This window comes from Ovis aries, chromosome 11, assembly GCF_016772045.2.
Source record: "Ovis aries strain OAR_USU_Benz2616 breed Rambouillet chromosome 11, ARS-UI_Ramb_v3.0, whole genome shotgun sequence".
Classification (NCBI taxonomy): domain Eukaryota; kingdom Metazoa; phylum Chordata; class Mammalia; order Artiodactyla; family Bovidae; genus Ovis; species Ovis aries.
Window position 1 is genome coordinate 44,307,853 of NC_056064.1, and position 18,956 is coordinate 44,326,808.

The 18,956-nt window shown below is 46.4% G+C and overlaps 2 protein-coding genes across 4 annotated transcripts in view; both read right to left on the bottom strand.

The window, feature by feature from the left end:
* The window catches only part of EFTUD2 (elongation factor Tu GTP binding domain containing 2), a 40,675-nt gene that overhangs the window by 4,061 nt on the left and 17,658 nt on the right, over positions 1–18,956 (bottom strand). For all 3 annotated transcript variants that reach the window (XM_004012990.6, XM_060395716.1, XM_042256096.2), the window contains exons 8-19: positions 18,724–18,814; positions 17,608–17,690; positions 15,431–15,597; positions 13,574–13,698; positions 9,381–9,444; positions 8,908–8,998; positions 5,962–6,097; positions 4,675–4,802; positions 3,724–3,917; positions 2,494–2,605; positions 1,535–1,675; positions 933–1,034 (exon numbers count right to left, since the gene is read on the bottom strand). In XM_004012990.6, coding sequence (XP_004013039.1) covers positions 933–1,034; positions 1,535–1,675; positions 2,494–2,605; positions 3,724–3,917; positions 4,675–4,802; positions 5,962–6,097; positions 8,908–8,998; positions 9,381–9,444; positions 13,574–13,698; positions 15,431–15,597; positions 17,608–17,690; positions 18,724–18,814 — 1,434 coding nt within the window. The remainder of the gene's footprint in view (positions 1–932; positions 1,035–1,534; positions 1,676–2,493; positions 2,606–3,723; positions 3,918–4,674; positions 4,803–5,961; positions 6,098–8,907; positions 8,999–9,380; positions 9,445–13,573; positions 13,699–15,430; positions 15,598–17,607; positions 17,691–18,723; positions 18,815–18,956) is intronic.
* LOC114116839 (GPN-loop GTPase 3-like) lies at positions 7,097–8,540 on the bottom strand. The gene has a single exon (XM_042256098.2). The coding sequence runs from the start codon at positions 8,505–8,507 to the stop codon at positions 7,653–7,655; it is 855 nt and encodes a 284-aa protein (XP_042112032.1). The 5' UTR covers positions 8,508–8,540; the 3' UTR covers positions 7,097–7,652.

The window sequence follows — 18,956 nt, forward strand, 5'->3', positions numbered from 1 at the left end:
AGGCGAGGTGTCACTTTCTTGGAAGGACAACCTTCTGCCAAAGGGGACTGCAAGGTTCCCCTGATACTATCTCTGTGAGAACCCGTCCTGATCAGAATTAGTGACAAGCACCGTAGCAGGCTCAGGCTAAAAGTCTGTACCTTTGAGGAGAAGCCTGGAAAATTGAGTGTAGTGCACAATTTATGTTCCTGAGCCAAGAGCGAGTGGAGGATCAAATAAGGGCCTTAGTTAAGAGTCCCTCAAAGTATCTTTCAACAGCCGTATAGCTGTCCCACCACCATTCACTGACACCTGTGGGTCTGTCAGCACTGGCTTGAGAGACTGACTGGTGAGCGCCCATTCCATCTTCAGCGACCCTTGGCAGCATGGCTCCTCCTGGAAGCTCCCACACGGCCCCCTATCAGGACACCTGGTGTCTTTCAGAGCGCCAGTCTTGGCTAAGAGGGGGCACTTGAGGGCACTCACTCCCACCCCCCACAGCCTTGGAGACAATGTGTCCACTGGGAGACCAAAGCTGTGAGACAGGCAGTTTAATTCAGAGGCTATATTAAGGTTTCACAGGGAATCCAGAAGAGCCAGTCCCTGCTCCCTCCTTGAAACCATACATGCTGAGCCCTGATCAGCATAGATGGGTTAGTCATGCAACTATTTTTTTAATGAAAGACCAAGAATAGCTCAGGCTTGGGAGCCTTGGCTTTGAAAGCAGACATTGAGAATAACATCCCCCGAAGAGGGCAAACCAGATCTCAAATCCTTTCCATGCCGGGAGCAGGAGTTCTTGCTTTTCCCATGCAGATCACCTCCTGTACTGCACCCTTCTCCCCTTGGACCTTCCCAGGCAATCAAGGGTTTGGTTGCTTGAACAATCAACCTGGAGCTGTGAGCCAAGCTCCTGGCCAAGCAGGCGCTCAAGACAGCAGCAGCTGCTTCACCTTGATGTCGATCTCCGAGTACATCTTCCGCAAATCGTGCATGACGCAGTCCAGGTAGAGCTCCCCAGTGCCCAGGATCACATGCTCGCCAGACTCTTCCACCTGAAAACATGACAGCCCTGGGGGTCACAGGCTGGACTCTCCTATGCCAGCCACAGCAGACAGAGACAGCATCGAGGCTAGAAGCTGGGAGGAGGTGCCGAGCCCACTATCGGAAAAGCCACTACTGTGTTGGTTCCATTCCCTTTGGGAAGGGTTAGTGGGGAGCAGTGACCTACGAGTCAGTCCTCAAGACACCCGGACCACCGAGCACAGCGCTACTGGGTGTGATGTCATGGACTGAATTCTCATCATAGCCATTTAGGAGAAAAACATCATGTCCATGGATATAAGCTAATCCTTTAGCCCTGGCCAACTCCTCTGAAAGGTATGTTGTCAGGCTCAGAATGACTCACTCTTCCCTGTACATCTTCTGGAAAATCAATTCAAAGTGTGCTTTCTAGGTATCAGAGTTGCCTGATGAATGCAAAGCAGCGGTGGCACCAGCAGACCCTTCTGCCGGGGCTCATGGGGCGCGGCAGCGGCTGTGGCCTTGGGCCTACCTTGGTGGTGAGGGACGGGTAGCTCTTGTTGACCTTGCGCAGGCCGTCCAGCATCTTGGGCAGCTCAGAGGGATTGACTGGCTCCACGGCAATCTTGATAACAGACGTGGTGTTGAACTTCAAGGGCCGGAAGATCTGAGCCTGAGACCCAAAATACAGCAGAGCTGTGAGGACACCTAGCCTGAGCAGGTGCAAACTGTGCAGAGATCAGGGAGAAGCTGAGGGACTGCTCGGGGGAGGACTATCCCCGCACTGGGAGCCAGGGTGCTGCTTGGAGGCAACCTGCAGGGCCACGTCTTCCCATGTATGCTGGCAGAACAAAAAGAAGACTTAGAATAAAAAGAGCCCCCCAGCACTTCCCTGGTGGTCCAGCGGTTAATGCAGGGGACATGAGATCGACCCCTGGTCAGGGAACTAAGATCACACATGTCACAGGGCAACTAAGTCCATGCGCCACAACAAAGGATCCTGCATGACACAAGAATCCTGCATGCTGCAACTACAATCTGATGCAGCCAAATAAATAAATATTTTAAAAAAGAGAAGTGAAGTGAAGTCGTTCAGTCGTGTCCGACTCTTTGCGACCCCATGGACAGTAGCCTTACCAGGCTCCGCCGTCCATGGGATTTTCCAGGCAAGAATACTGGAGCCAGCTGCCATTTCCTTCTCCAGGGGATCTTCCCAACCCAGGGATCAAACCCAGGTCCCCTGCATTGTAGACAGCCGCTTTACCATCTGAGCCACCAGGGAAGCCCCTCCTAATTCCTAGGAGCTCAGTCCAAGGAGAATCCAGGGGCATTGGATCTAGAAGGTGGAGCCCATGCTGAGGCCCAGCAGCAGGAGCAGCAGTGACTCCACTTCACGCTCCCCTGAGTTCTGCTGCTTGTCACTCACACGTGCTGGGGCTCCCTGTGATCCTGCAGCTTAAGCCAACCCAGCTGCCTTTTCAGAAACTCTACCTCCTCGTTGCCTCGGGGTTCGGTTATGGTTGCCGTCTTCACAATTGGTTGGTCGACACCTTCAATCAGGACCCAGTTGCCAGCAGGAACACGGTTCACTTCGATGTGGTACCTGGAACAGCGTCCAGTAAGCAGCAATGAAACTTGGGAGCAGGGTGTTCATTCCAGAAAACCTAACTGAGCACCAGCTCTTGCCAGAAACTGAGCCAGGAGCAGGGTCAGCCCAAAAAAAAAAAAGCTAGATACATTCTACCAGGGGAGGGATGCAATTAAACAATCATATGGCTACACGTGTGTGTGGTTACAAACTGAAGGTGCCATGAAAAAACAAACACAAGGTACTTCATGAGCATAACACAGGCAAATCTAATTCAAGCTGGGTGTGTGCAGCAAGCAAACCACTGCCTCAGGGGTGGACTGTGAGGAGATGCACAAAGCACCACAGAGCATACTGCAGCTCTCCTGTTGTTCAGTTGTGAAGTCGTGTCTGACTCTCTGAGACTCCACGAACTGCAGCACTGCAGTCCTTCACACCTCCTGGAGTTTGCTCAAACTCACGTCCATTGAGTCAGTGATGCCACCCAACCATCTCATCCTCTGTCACTCCCTAACTCTTTTCTAATTCTTCTAACTCTTTAATCTTCTAGAGAATGGGGTCCATTTGGAGGGGGTGGGGGAAGGGGCTGTTGGCAAGACGCAGCAGCTAGGAACAGGCGAGGCTCAGTTCCGCTTTCTAGCTAAAATGCCAAGCTGATGAACTGACGAGCAGCCCCCAGGTCCAAGCGAAGTTTAATTCTGCAGACTGGGATGCTCCAAGGGATTCAGCAAAGTTGTCTCTCTTGGTCAAAGAATAGCCAGTAGAGGCTGGGAAATAATGTCTTTCGGGGAAGAGACATGCAGGTTATGATTTAAGGAACACAGAAGAGGAAGAGAGGCTTGAGATGAGTAAACACAGAAATCCTGCTACAGGAGTTCATTCAAAGCATCCCAAAGGCAAAGGCAGGTTTCCTGGCATCAACCCCAACAGTAGCTGCCCTGTGACCCCAGCAACCTCGGACAGTAAGCGCTAGAAGTCAACACATCTGCTGAGGGAGGGTCACCTTACCCCTATCACAGGCAGCCAGCAGCTTCTGTGTCCAAGGAGGACCACCCCTCCACCCCTTCCAGCTTGCCAGGGCAGTCCCAGTGCAGAGGCCCAGGCATACGTCTAGGGGCTCTGGATGGCAGTACCTGGCCACAGAGATCCAAAGGCGGCCCACGGTGCATATCTGGGAGTCTTCCTCATCCTCCAGGGTGTAGTTCTCCCCTAGTACCTTCACAGGCTGCCCAGCATGGATGGTGCCACTTAGCACTCGGCCAAAGGCATGAAACTGAACTCCATCATCTGTGCTGTACATCTTGGTCGTGTGGCACATCAGGGGACCCTGGAGGTGGGGACAGAGTGTCCCTCAACTACACGCACTCTGGATAAGTTCCACCGTCTCCCCCTCCCTTGTCAGCAATGACCTGAGCTCCATGAGGAAGCAGCCCAAACTGAGACGATAACGTGGTGATCTGAAAAAATTACAACCAAGGCCTACCCCCGGCTGAGTTAAGACATGTCACAGGCATAGCAAAAAAAATCTCTTCCTTTTTCCTGCGGGGGATGAGGGCACTGGGGAAGAGAAGCAGGTTTAGGATGGCAAACTAACACTGTCAACTTGCAAGACTACAACATTAACTGGTCCCGAATTTCTTCAAAGAAGAAACTCATAATTCTCAACTGGCTGTAATGTTTACGCCAAGAAACTAGAGAATGTCTGAGGAATGACTGGGAAAGATTGTTTTAAAAGCCAGGACCAGTGAGATTAGTTACCATTTGTTGAATCTTTCTTATCTGTCATGCACCAAGCTAAACACAATCACAACCCTTTCTTAAATCTTACTTACTTCTCATAACTTCCACATACAACTTATTATCACTTTATACACCAAAACTCTCAGACTCAGAAAACCTGAACAACATTCCCAAGATCTCATCACCAGGAGTGGTAACACTGGGCTCTGAATTCAGGTCAGTCTGACTATGCCCAGGGGGAGGGCCATGCAGGGATGGAGAAGGGATTACTCCTGCAACTGAAAACACAGAGTTCCCACAAAGCAGGGATGGGAATCAGAGAACAGGGGGGCCATGTTCCTTACGTCGGGGTCACAGTCACTCATGGCCTCGCCGAGGTCGGAGTCCACACCACCGGTATAGGTGTGCTCGATTTTAGGCTTGGCGCCCACCTTTGGAGAAGGGATATGCTGCACACACATGTCCACAAAGCCTGCGGAGGGAGAAGAGATGGCCATTAGTATGAACTCTCACAAGGAAAGGGAGTGAGGAGTTCTCATCCACTCACGATGGTCAGAAAACTAACAGTGAGAGACTGATTTTCAGCTCTAAAAGACACGGTTCTACGATTCTGGGCAGACATGATACCCTGTTTCTTGGGTGCATGCTGCTAAAGGATCTGGAGTCACATGGATGCCTGGGAAGAGCAAGCAGCAGGTCTAAGTGGCTCCTTGGAACTGAACTGACAAAAACTTGGAAATATCTGTATCAGTCCATGACCTTCAGTGAATAGGCACTTACTGAGCTCTTCCACGAATAAGTACCTCATCTCTTCTTTATAGATCTACTTAGAACAATCTCCGAACTGACTCTTCCCTCCGGGAAACACTGCATATGTTTCTGTTCAAATAGCTATTTTCTTTTTCTAACAGCCAATAAGCCATACAAGACAGAACCTCCATTAGCACCTTGGGGTGCTGGCATGTCTGCTTTTAGTTGGGATCTCCTTTGTCGGATGGATGGCCAGCCCAGAATGAACCATTAAAATTATACACTTCGGGGGATTCAGATACCTAATTCCCAACAGACATAGAACCAAGTGATTGCTAAGAGAGCCCTGTGCCATCACCGTTTTTGCCTCCATGATTTTACAGATGAGAAATCAGTCCCAGAAGGACTGAGTGGCTGACCCGGGATGACCCCCTGGGACTGAGCCAGAGGAAGATCGAGACTCAGGTCATCTCCCAGCCAGTCTAGGCCTTGTTCTACCACAGCACCTGCCTCCTGCATAACTAAAATACCAGAAAGAGGAGCTCAGGGGAAAGAGAGATCTGAGTCTATATCTCGTCTCCCAAGTCCTAGTTGGGGGCTTTCCCTACCATTTCATGACACCTACGAGTCTACTTTCCCAACTGCCCTCTGGCAAAAATACCACAACTTCAGAATCTGCTTCTCCATTCCCTTTTACTTGCATGCTCCTCCTGGAAGGGAAATTTAATTGCTTTTGTTTTCCCAAGATAGAACTCCTGGTACCATCCACTAAGTAAAGCAGCTCAGAAAAAAAACCCAGGTGACTGGTACTCTGATTGAGGGTTAAAGAAGCATTTCCATGATACACATGGAGGAGATGGTGATGATGACGAGCTTCCTACCTGTGAACTCGCCAAAGAATTTTTTGCAAACCAGCCTGAGCAGGGGGCGGATGTTCAGCTTCAGCTCCTCCTTGGTCAGGTGGATGCCAAGCTCATCCAGGGTCCTCGGGAGGCTGGTGTCCACATCACCCACCACCTGTGATGGCAGCAAGACACCACATCAGCTTGGGTGATCCAGAGGACAAGGGAGAACGAAAGGGCAATAGGAAGGGTCACTGAACTGCGTTCTCTTCCACACGGAGAGCTCTGGGCAAGGATACCAATTTGGTTTCAGGGAAATGCCCACACCAGCTAATAAACCTGCTCTCTCAGACAGACTGGTGTCAGTGCTGCCCTCTGGTGTCTGAAAAGCAGCATCTTATCTCACTCAGGGAATCCATACCCTTCCCTCCCTATTTAGAGACTTCTTAGATTTAGAGGATCACTGCAATGGAAGGAACCAAAAAAGGTCACCTAGCAGTCTATCGGCTGTCAGGATGGGGCCAAGCTAAATCATCCCCAGCTGACTCGAGGTCTCTGTGTAGAGAGGCGCTATAAATTTCTTTTATTAATCCATTCTGGTCTGACACAAGATACAAAGTATTTTCCAGCACTAATAAATTTAATCGTGTTATTCTGTCTTGTTGCTATGTTTTCACTATTTTGTCAGTTGGAATGGCCCCACACATTTTGTTTATGTGTGTGTGTTCATCGTGCACAGTGCTTACTAAACACCTGCATAAACACATAACACAGATATAAAGTGTAATTGTCTTGGGAGAAAAGGTTTGCATGGAAAATTTCTCTCCAACATTATTGCCCTTTTAGTTCTGCCTTTCAGAGAGCACAAATTCATACAAATGCAACATTATACCCTTTTCTTTGGAGTATTGCATGCATTTAGCTGCATCCTTACCACCACCTCATGCCTGCTTTTCAATCTGACAAACATCACATACATACATGCCCAAAATCATCATTAAAATCAAGCTCATAAAATCATTCATCTAATGGCTATAAAATACTTCATTTTATGGGATGTACCATAATTCTTTCATCAGATTCTGACCGATGAAAACTTATTGCCAGCTTTTTTGCCCCTTTTCCTGATGTTATAATGCTATAACATATATATACATCTTAATACATATATATATATTTTAAGTGCTATTTTTTTTTTATTTATATATATCTTAAGACATAGTTACTTTTTTCATTTTTCAATTACACAAATAATACATTTTCAGTGTAGGAAAACTAGAAGCTACTAATAAACAATGGTCTTATCTCTATCCTTCCAGATTTTATTTCTCTGGACACATAATATATATTTTGTTACAATAATTCCTGTCCCTCAAAAAAAACTTCAAAAATAACAAAGATCAACAGTGAAATTAAAAGTAGACTGGTCTTAACTGTACCCCAGGTCCTAATTTATATGATATATACAAATCTATGTACATTCAACTTCAACTTTTAAAATCTAAATTGATGCTGTTAAAATAATACCAAACGATGCCACTTTAACCAGAAGCACTTTCAGAATACCTAAGAACTTGATTCAGGCATGTTGATGATTGTTGATAAAGAGTCAAGTATTATTTTTTTCATTAAATAAGTAGCTTTCTCTAGCATTCCATCTTCCTAAAAGAAGGTTCTGGCAGTTCAGCCACAAGCTCCTCACACATATAGTTACTTTTTAAATAAACTCTTCATTCATTCTGGTGTTCTTGAAAATATTCGTCAAACATAGAAGAAGACTCATCTTCATGTTCCTTTGGTTCTTTAAATTCCAAGTCTTCTCCATACTGGATGGCAAAATCAATATGCTGTAATACAATGTTCACGCTTTCTTCATCTGACTGATCATAAGGCAAAAATTGAACCATGCTGTAGTCATCAATCAGTCCACATATAGCATTAGTCAATTTTTTGAATTTTTTGCTCCTTAAGTCACCTGTAGAGTCATCTAATAAAGAATACATGTCTGGATCTAGAAACTTCTCAATTTCCTTTTTGGCTTTCTTACTCAGCAGATCCATTTTCGTCATGATGTTAACTTGAGGAATTTCTAGAGAAATCATAGCACTCAGGGCTGCCAAAATGCCAGAAATAAACTTGAATGACTCCACCATGAACTGAGAATCAACAAGAAAAACTCCACAGACTCGAAACTCCCACTGTTCCAGCTGCTGGACGAGCTGTTTCATCACAGGCAGGTGAGTGTACAACTCAACCTGACCTGGACAATCAAAAAGGATGTAGTCATCTTCTACATGGCCAAGACAGTTCTCTAGCCAGCCAAAATTATTGGCAAAGTACTCCATGCAAAATACCAATCCTCCATTGGGACCAAACTGCAGAGTATTGTCCTCCATCACGTCATCCACCTCAATCAGTTCTCGGATGTCAGCCATCACGGAACAGCTGAAATGCTCTGCTGCAGGATCTAGGTTCACAACTTGGACAGACCGATTGAGGGCTTCGCAGTGCTGCACCATGGTGGCACAGTAAGTGCTCTTCCCGCTGCCGGCGGGGCCCATAACCAGTTGAGCGTACCGAGGCATGGTAGCTCCCCCGGTTCCTGACGCCTCCAGTCCCCTTAATACATATATATTTTTATGTATGTATAAAAATAAGAACTGGAGGAGTTTGAGAAACAATTGTATCTGTAAGGCAAAGCCCTGTAACTGAAACTATTATTTCTCAAGTGTCACATTCTTTGGAATAGTCAAAATTTTTGTACATTTCTCTAGGCTGTGCCTTTTCTATCTTCCTCCTTTACTCTGATTTCAACAGCACTTAAAAGGACTGGAGTGTTCAAGATCCAGAAGATTGACTAACCATCCTCACACTGAGTAATACAAAACTAAGCAGGCTCAGGGCCAGGGAGAAGTCCAAGTTCACCAGCTTTTCCACCTTGTGCTTAGAAGGGCAGATCTGAGCCAGGGGACCTGACATACTCACCTGGGCAAGGATCTTATAGAGGGGCTCCAAGATAAACTCCACAAAACTCCTCTGGGAGCTGCTGGTTGGGGCCTTTTTGGTGAACTTCCGCCTAAAGAGATCAAGAGTTACGGGAGATCCAGGAGGGAGAAGGCAGTGTCACCAACCCCAAGGGTGCACTTCCTAAGTTCTGCACCTGAGCAAAGCCAAGGTGAAAGGAAAGAATGTGTGTGGTCATCAAACTTCCAAATAGGGACACCTGAGAGGGCATGGGTCACGACCCTCTTGCACATCTGGTCTGAGCTGTGGGGACCTCAAGGGAAATGCCTCAAACCCTGTTGGAGCACATGAAGCCGGCTCACTTAGAGGAGGCAAGATGGTAGCTCAGGTTTAATCAAGAAGCAGGTTCTCATGGCCAGAACTCGTTCTCTGTTTTCACTTACTGGGAGGATGGATCATGCCTCCAGAGAGTCCACTTCCCACGCTCTACTTACGTCTTAGGGTTGAAGTAGATGTCACCCCAGAGTCTTTTAGCAAACTCCTGGTAGTTAATGTCACCTGTAAGAAAAGCCATACGATGATGATCTACCTAGCAAAGTACTGTTTGAATTCTGTTGAATGTGCCACCAGTGGTTTCCAGCTGAGGAATTCTAGCACCTTCCTCTCCAAGGTCCAGACACTCACTTCTGTCCAGGCAGGGAGGTAAAGATACTGAAGCACAAGGGACACGACTGGCCCGCAGCTGCCAAGGTGATGCTGGAGCCAAATGAGCACCCAGGTAGCTCCATCTCCAGGCAGCTTATGACTGAGCTACGGACAAAGGTACAGTTTATATTCTTTCCTTTAATGGAATAGGCTCAACTGCCTAAATTCTATCCTCTGTTTGCACCTAAACCTGTCCCTTCTGCAGTGATGCTTAAAATTCCTTCATTCCTTCCTGATCCATGGAAGGTCCATTCCATGGGAGTGTGGGCGGAGCAGCAGCACCACGCCGAAGCTCCAACTAGCCCTCTACACTCTAGAACCCGGCACTCTGGAGAGAAGACACCAAGGCCCACCCTTGTGTCATTTTTTCAGTTTGACTTAATTTTTAGTTTGACTGCAACTGCTAATCCTCACCAGACTGAAGCAAGCCATTGTGGCTTTTATGTTTTTTTTAAAGGAAATTTTATTGGACTTGTTTATCCCACAAGACCTCAAAAAATTAACAGGAAATATACGGTTTATCCCTCTATATCCCTACCTAACTGAATCTTTAGGTGTGTTTAGTTGCTCAGTCATGACCGACTCTGCAACCCCATGCACTATAGCCCTGCCAGGCTCCTCATGGGAATTCTCCAGGCAAGAATACCGGAGTGGGTTGATGACCGACTCTGCAACCCCATGCACTATAGCCCTGCCAGGCTCCTCATGGGAATTCTCCAGGCAAGAATACTGGAGTGGGTTGCCATGCCCTCCTCCAGGGGATCTTCCCAACCCGGGGATGGACCCAGGTCTCCTGCATTGCAGGCAGATTCTTTACCGTCTGAGCCAGCAGGGACGCCCAGGAAAAGAAGCAAGAGCAAGAATAAGAATGCTATTATGGCTTTTAAAATTCAAGATCTTCTAAGTCCAGAGCTCGTGCACCGTATTTTCCTTTCTTTCCCATGTTATTAGTTACTGAAACTCTCTCTCTCCCATGAACCACTGTGTCTTTTACACGCCTCCTACTCCTGCACTTAACACACACTACACTATAATCACTAGACTGAGCTGTGTAGGCAAAGAACCAGGCCCAGTGTGTGACAGAAGTTAAATAAACACTGACACAAAGAATGTGCAAATATCTCTCTAATCGACCCCCACTCCCCACCCTCAATCTCACAGTCAACATCAAGCCAATATTCCCAACCCTCTATCTGATACTGGTGAAAATGTGTAAAGAAATGTCCCTTTCCTCTCTGGCCAAAGATAGGCCAGCCCTGCACACACCAATCCACCCCAATCTTTGAAGAAGTGAAGTGAAGTGAGCTCATTCAGTTGTGTCCGACTCTTTGCGACCCCATGGACTGTAGCCCACCAGGCTCTTCCATCCATGGGATTCTCCAGGCAAGGATACTAAAGTGGGTTGCCATTTCCTTCTCCAGGGGAACTTCCCAACCCAGGGATCGAACCCAGGTCTCCGGCATTGCAGGCAGGCGCTTTACCCTCTGAGCCACTGAGGAAGCCCCACCCCAATCTTTACTAGCTCCTAATTCCCTACAGGATAAAGTCTAAACTCCTTAACCCCGCATTCCAAACTCCCTCCATGTGCTCCCAACCCAAGCTGCCGGGCCTGCTTGAATGCCTCTCCTTGATGAATCCACTGTTCCCGAACAGCTGCTCCTGCATCCTCGCCTCCTCTTCCAGCCCAGGGAGTCCGGAAGCCCTGGCTCCTTAACTCTCTACCGTCCAATCCCCCTCTCCTTTAGCCTTCTCAGACCCCTGGGCCTTTGGAGCTGAATTCCCCCAGCCCCATCCGCCCACAGCAGCCACCAGCATTCTGCCCACACCACCTTCCTGTCGTTCATCACTGTGGAGCTCTGTCTACCCACTGGAGGAAGTTCCCCGAGGTCAGAGATGGTTCACCACGCCTTGTAATCCTGGCGGGAGGACGTGGTCTCAATTCTGGCAGGATGGTGTGATAGAAAAAGCACAAGGTGGATTCTAGCTCTGAGCCCACCAGTAAGTTCTGTGTCCCTGGGCATAGCTTTCCCACGTGGGAAATGATGGGGCAGGGCTCGATGACCTGGCTCCTTCCAGGGCTGACATTCCACAAGTCCATACATGGCGTCTCAGAATGATCTTGGGGCCCAGAGCTGGTGTCTGCATAAACACTGGGTTCAAAGGATGAGTAATAAATCTCGCCTGAGGCTCAGGGCCATTTTCAGTCAGAAACTGAAACATCAATGTAATATAATTACATAAACAGTCTTGGATTTTGCTTCATATGCTGATTCAAATAACATTCAGAAACATAAACTGGAACCCCGTTCAGATGATCTTCATTTATTGTCCATCTAACCATTTTTTTAGGAAGAACCATCTGGAGACAACCAAAATATATGCCTAATGATGAGAAAGTATACATCCATACAGTGGACCAATGGGCAGTTATAGAAAATCTTTTTTCTGGACGTGCCGTGCAGCATGTGGGATCTTGGTTCCCCAACCAGAGATCAAACCCCCATCCCCTGCACTGGGAGCGTGGAGTATTAACCACTAGACTTCCGAGGAAGTCCCAAAATAGTATTTACAGATAAGCTTTAACAGACAAATTCTTATGATCTAATACTATGTAAATATTTATCTTATGTAATTAATTTATATATGAAATAAGATCTCACTGCTGTAAAACACTGAACAGAGAAAGAAGGAACTGTATCTAAATGCTTGCAGTAGTTATGGTAATGAGGTTATGGGTGAATTTTGTTTCCTTGACTAGGTTTTACTTTATTCTTCACTTTTCCAAATAAGGATGCAGTAAATATATACGTTTAAAAAAAAGACCAAGTTTCAATTGGCCCATTACTTTCACCAGAGCAAACAATTCTATACTGAAAGTGAGGCAGGACCACTGACTGCTGCAAACAAACACTGGCGCCCCAGGAGGCACAGAGGTGGAGCATGTGGGACTGTCTTGAGACTTGGGAAGTTGGTCCCAGGGCTCAGGTGCTACGGCTCCAGGGACCTACATATAAAATCATTCTGCTGCGTGTCCCAGTGGGCTGCGAATCCAACCTGAGTTCTCAAGTAGGCCTATGAAACATCTACGTGCCTGGTGGTGCTGGTGGCTCAGTCGCTAAGTCACGTCTGACTCCTGCAACCCCAAAGACTGCAGCCCACCTGGCTTCTTTGTCCATGGGATTTCCCAGGCAAGAATACTGGAGTGGGTTGCCATTTCCATCTCCAGGGGAATCTTCCCGACCTAGGGACTGAACTCGAGTCTCCTGCATTGCTGGCATATTCTTTACTCAGTCACCAACGAAGCCCCTTATGTGTCTGGATACCGTTGGAAAGACAGCTTGAAGCACCACTGGTGAGAGAGATTCCATCTTTGAGGAAAAGGCCTGCAAGGCTTTGGGAGCATGGATAATTCCTTCTTGACAAAACCTGTCTCACTTGAGATTCTTGTTCCTGGTATGAGCCCCCTCTTCACCCATTTCTTCCCAGGCACCTTCATCCTTCTACTGTTTGGAGACCACTGAGCCTGATTAGGGAGAAGGCAATGGCAACCCACTCCAGTACTCCTGCCGGGAAAATCCCATGGACAGAGAAGCCTAAAAGGCTGCAGTCCACGGGGTCACTGAGGGTCGGACACGACTGACTGACTTCACTTTCACTTTTCACTTTCATGCATTGGAGAAGGAAATGACACCCTACTTCATTGTTCTTGCCTGGAGAATCCCAGGGACGGGGGAGCCTGGTGGGCTGCCATCTATGGGGTCACACAGAGTCGGACATGACTGAAGTGACTTAGCAGCAGCAGCAGAGCCTGATCAGAAGAGTCTCGGGGCCAAAAAGAGCCCCAAATGTGACTTGGTAACAGTTGATACAGTGCTCTCTCTGGCAGAGACTCTGGCGTGCAGCCCATTCCTGAACTGTTCAGCAGGAAACGCACACAGGACTCTGGGGAAGCTGGTGAGACAGACTGCCAGCCAGAGCTTACCGAAGGTGTCAGCATAGATCTTGGCAAAGGAGCCCAGCGTGAAGCAGATGCTGTACTGGGAGCTGGAGAAGCAGACGTTGCCCAGGAGCGGGGAAAGGATCAGGTTCTCGTCCGTGGAGTACATGCTGGAAGAGAGATGACCCTGAGTGTGTGGCTGGGCTGGGCTGCATGTGGGCCCGAGGCGAAGGGTGAAGGGCAGCACTCGGTATCATAGCCTTTCTCCAGTGGCTGCACGCAGAAAGGGTTTGCATAACACACACAGCTTCGCCAACAGCCAGCTCCAAGAAAGTGACATGATGGAGCTGTTCCCTAACTCCCAGTAACAAGATGATTTTCCAGAGCTGGAAACACACTGCATGATCCTGGAGAAGTTAACTGCACCAGACAAAGAGAAACTTGGAGGACAAACACCTCAGAACACAGGAAATGAAACTACTTTGATAAAACAGGAGTACATTCGAGAAATCTCAATTTCACAAACAGAAATACCAGTATAAGTAAATGAATGAATGAATGAAAAAAAAGCAACTTTGCTCCCCATTCTCATATGGTCTTGTCTGGCTTTGCTTTACAAACTCACGTTAAAACATTTAGTCTTAAAAGTCATACAGAAGCCACAGTACCCCCAAGTTCACTAGCATTTATAAGAAAACCAGAGCACATAGGAATCAACCCAAGCCTTCCTGACACACTGCTTTATGGAATTTCTTAATCTAGAAATACAAGTACAGGCTTCTAAAGAGCACTCCCCTACCACACTCCCAAGTTATGCTCCCCAGAGGCAAGTGTTTTCAACTTCTTTAAAAGCTGCTTCTAGAGCATTTACCTCCATATTTCTAAACAATATATTTATGGTGATATTTCTTGTCTGGCGCTTGAGATGTGACTTCTTGACTTCCTAACTTCCTATTCTAGTAGATCACGATTCAGCCCTACACGACCCCTGCCCTGTCTTCAGAGAAGTAGATCATTTCATCTTTTGGATTCTGGCTGTAACACTGGGCTCCGGTCATTCTTAGCCTCTCCAGTGTCAGGGAGAAGATACCCCTGTTGAGAACCAGCACTGCAAACTGGGGGTGTTCCTAAAGGTGAACTTGTCCCGGGCCACGAGGGGTCTGTCCTGGATCCTCGGGTGGAGAGGAGTTTTCTCAGCTGGACAGGCTCCTCCCAAGCCCTGCAGGCGGCCTCAAGAAGTTATCCGTACATCTTTCCACTATAGGTTAAACTGTCCTTAAGAAATATTTAACCTATTCTTCAAAGCCACCATGATTCCAAGGTCTCCCAACCATCATTCATACTTATTAACCTAAACCCCAAATCCATCTTGTTGAAAAGCAGCTCCGTAAGAAACAAAAGCCAAGAGTTCCTTCTCTTACTGAGTCTGTGCTAATAAGATAACAGCAGCTGACATTATTCACCCATAAGCTATTATCACTGAGCACTGTGCTAAGTATGTTATATCGGCTATCTACTTAATTTCTTGTAACATCTCATTAGGCAAATACTATTATTCTTTTTTTATGGAAGCAGAAACTGAGGCTCTAAGAGGTTAAGGAACCTTTCCAACTTTACATGGTTGGCTGGTGAAGATGAGACTGACTCTAGAGCTCAGGGAAGTGACTGCAGTAATAAACTGAGGATCTGCAGCCAGTTGCCTATCTGGTTAAGGAGCAGAGTTAATGAGGCCAAGGCTAGGGAGTCAGTCCCTGTAGAGTCACAGAATGTTCCTCCAGCTGTGTCCAACAAGCTCATCAATGCATGCCAAGAGCTCAGAGTTGCCCCCAGAGGTGTTCAAGGTTAAGATTTATAAAAACCAGAGTGCCGGGGACAGGAGGTTTACTTCGGGGGCTCCTCTACCTTATTAACCCGTTGACCTCATCGACAATGTGACGCAGCTTATAGTAAGCATCCGTGGGTGGCAGCTTCAGCTCCAGGATCAGCCGGTCAATCTTGTTGATGCACACGGTGACTGCCAGCCTCTCCTGCACCGCGTGCTTGATCAGCCGCTCTGTGTTCAGCATCACCTGAGACACAGAAGCTGGGGATGAGTGCAAAGAGGGCAGAACAGGCCCGCACAGAGTCAAAGAAAGTTCTAGTTTAAAATATGAAAAAAATAAAAATAAAAATAAAATATGAAGGATGTGGAAGAGAGGAAACAGATTATGAGGGGGAAGCAGAGGGTATCTTATTCTACAGCAGAGTCGGAAATTTTAAGAGGTGACCTGGTAGGGTTGAGAAATGAATAAATCCACTGATGATTTTGGGGAGCCAAGTTTCTCAGTGCCAGAGAAGGAACCGAGAAAGGCTTAGGAAGCTGTGGTGCGGAAACAGAATTGTGGGTATCAGGGAAATTCCCTGATGGTTCAGTGGTTGGGACTCGGTGCTTTCACTTAGTGGGCCCAGGTTCAATCACTGGTCCGGGAATTAAGAACTAAGATCCTACAAGCCTCGAGGTTCAAACAAAACAAACAAAAAAGAATTGTGGGTATTAAGATACATTGATTTTTTCTTTTACTACATTAATGTTATTTATTTATTTATTTATTTATTTTTTTTTTTGGTTTATAAAAATAACTTTATTTCAGGGTGTCAAGTTTAAATAACTGTGTATTATGATGGTCAGCTACATATAAGATACATATTCTTTCAAGTTTAAAGTACCTCTCCTAAAAATTAGGCCAATGGTTGATTCCTTATTTTAGTTCAACTGGAATAAAACCTAACAGGAGTATTTTCCGGTAAAATACAAAAACTATTAGTCACTCAGTCATGTCCAACTCTTTGTGACCCCATGAACTGCAGACCTCCAGGCTCCTCTCTGTTCATGGGATTCTCTAGGCAAGAATACTGGAGTGGGTTGCCATTCCCTTCTCCAGGGTAATGTTTTTTAATATGTATGTATAGAAACAGTTATGTATGGGTGTATATTATCTGTGTTCAGTGAGAAATTTTAGAAGTAATGTACCCCAGTAGCCATGAACATACTCTGGAAGACAACTGACAAAATCAACGGCCTATATTCTCCAAAAATGCCAATGTCATAAAAGACCAAGAAAGCTAAAAGAACCATTCCTATTGGGATTTCCCTGGTGGTCCAGTGGCTAAGACTCTGAGCTCCCAGTGCAGGGACCCGGGTTCAATTCCTGGTCAGGGAACTAGATCCCACATGCCACAGTGAAGATTGAAGATCCTGTGTGCCATAACCCAGAAGAAGCCAAATAAATAAACAAATAATAAAATAAAATTAAAAAAAAAAAAAAAAGAACCGTTCCTATTAAAGACACATGAAAATTCAATGTTATGCATCATCCTGGATTAGGAAAAAAAATTCTATAAAGGACATTTATTGGGACTGACTAAGGTCTACAGGAAAATTTCTGTACAACAATTGTATCAATGTTAAGTTCCCTGATTTTGTTAAGCCTATTATGGTTACATAAGTGATGTCCTTGTTCTTAGGAAATATATTCTGAAATATTTCCTTTTCATATGGTACGAAGGGGAAACACATACACATGTGAGTGCGTACGTACATGTACAGAGAGAGAATTACAAATGAGGGCGAGTTGCTCTGTGTTACTGCAACTTTTCAGCAAGTTTGAAATTATTCCAAAACAAAGTCAATTTTAAAAAAGGGCAACTCTGGCTCCCTCTGCTGGCTATCTCACTGATGACAACGTGAATGAGGTTAAGTCAAATGACCACATCTTTCTATTTAGAAATATAAAAGACACCCTAGATCTTTTAACTTCAAACTCTTTAGCTTAGACAAACTCTTAACATTTCAAACTCTCCTCCCTCTCTTATTTACCTTTGCATTTCTGTGATCATTTTGTGCCTCACTGGGTAGGGAGTGAGGGTCTCATGAGAACTAATTTTGACTTTCATTTGCTGCCTTCATTTTTACAGCAAACGTGAACCTTAATCCCACAGACTCTCACGTTCTCTAGCTCCCAGCTCACTCAGAGCTCTGGGCATCATGCGGGGCAAACGTAACAGGGAGGAGGGGTCTAAGAGAACAGAAGCGGACTCACGCCCTCAGCAGCATCAATGAAAAGGACCACTCCATCTGAGATGCGCAAGCCCGCTGTGACCTCATCAGAAAAATTCACGTGTCCTGGAAAACAAATACCAAGTATGTCACAATTTGTGTGGTGGCAGGATGAGGCACAAATAACTTGTACATGGTTGGCGGCGGGGTGGGGTTTCAAAGCACACAAACCCACGAATATTCTCTTTCCCTTCTCCCCACAGCTCCCTGCAGGGTATAAAATTCCACATGAGAGTCACTAAAAGCTTGGATTAAGTTTTTATCCAGGAGACCCTCAAACACAAAAGAAGCGTTTCACCAAGGAGGGCATAAGGCATTCATACTCAGACTATACCAGTCTCAGCAGTGAGTAGAGTTCTGTGAGACAGAAGACAACTTGGAGGCAGGAAAAAGGGCAAAGGAGGGCCTGCAGCACAGCAGCGGGCTGCTGGGTGCAGGCTGGGAGTCAGAGGCTGAGGGGTATGAGGGCAACGGGCATCTGATGGGGCAAAGAAGGCCAATCTGTCAAAACCCAAATTTTCCTATTTAAAAAAGGAAAAGCCTTGGACTTCCCTGGTGGTCCAGTGGTTAAGACTCTACCTTCTAATGCAGGGAGTGTGGGTTCAATCCCTGGTAGGGGAACTAAGGTCCTACATGCTGTGGACAAAAATTAAAAAACAAAAACCAAACAGGAAAACCCTGAGCTGGGCCTTTCCAAAGAGAAAGTCAACCACAGGGCAACGTATGGTAACCTGCAAGTCGCCCAGCCATTGGTGTGTGCTCCCCCAGTCTCTTTCAAAAGATTGAAAGACTGAGACGGCCTGAGCCCAGGACCATGTGTGACTCAGCTTTGCTGCCCCAATGAATACAGGACTATAAGATTCCCCCAAATTTAAATCTTGTAAAGCAGAGTCAACAGAGGAACAAAACAGAAGGTCTAGAGCAGAGTGCTTGCTAATTAACTCATTAGATGCAAAAGAGACAGTTAAAAAAAGAAGATTATCTCAACAAAGGCGAGGAAATGTGAAAACAAAGATGCAACGCTCTGTTCTGGGAAGTGTGGGACCAGGAGAAACAAGCTGGGCAAGGTTCTGAAGGTAAAAGGTCAGGGATATCCTACCTGGAGTGTCCATGATGTTGAAGAGGTAGGATTTCCCCTTGGTATCTGGCAAGACCACTGTCACAGGAGTGCTTTTGATGCCAACACCCCTCTGAAAGGCACAGAGAAAGAGGGCAAGAGTGATCAAGGCCTCTTCCTATGCCAGAGGGCTTCATGATGCTCCTGGGTCTTTCCAGTTGCTAGTAAATTATCCTGATGTCTTTCCTTGCAATGGGTGTGATGACCTTAAAGAT

Bases quoted from the DNA above. Each gene is read 5' to 3' on its own strand.
- LOC114116839 (XM_042256098.2), bottom strand. From the start codon at position 8,507: ATGCCTCGGTACGCTCAACTGGTTATGGGCCCCGCCGGCAGCGGGAAG.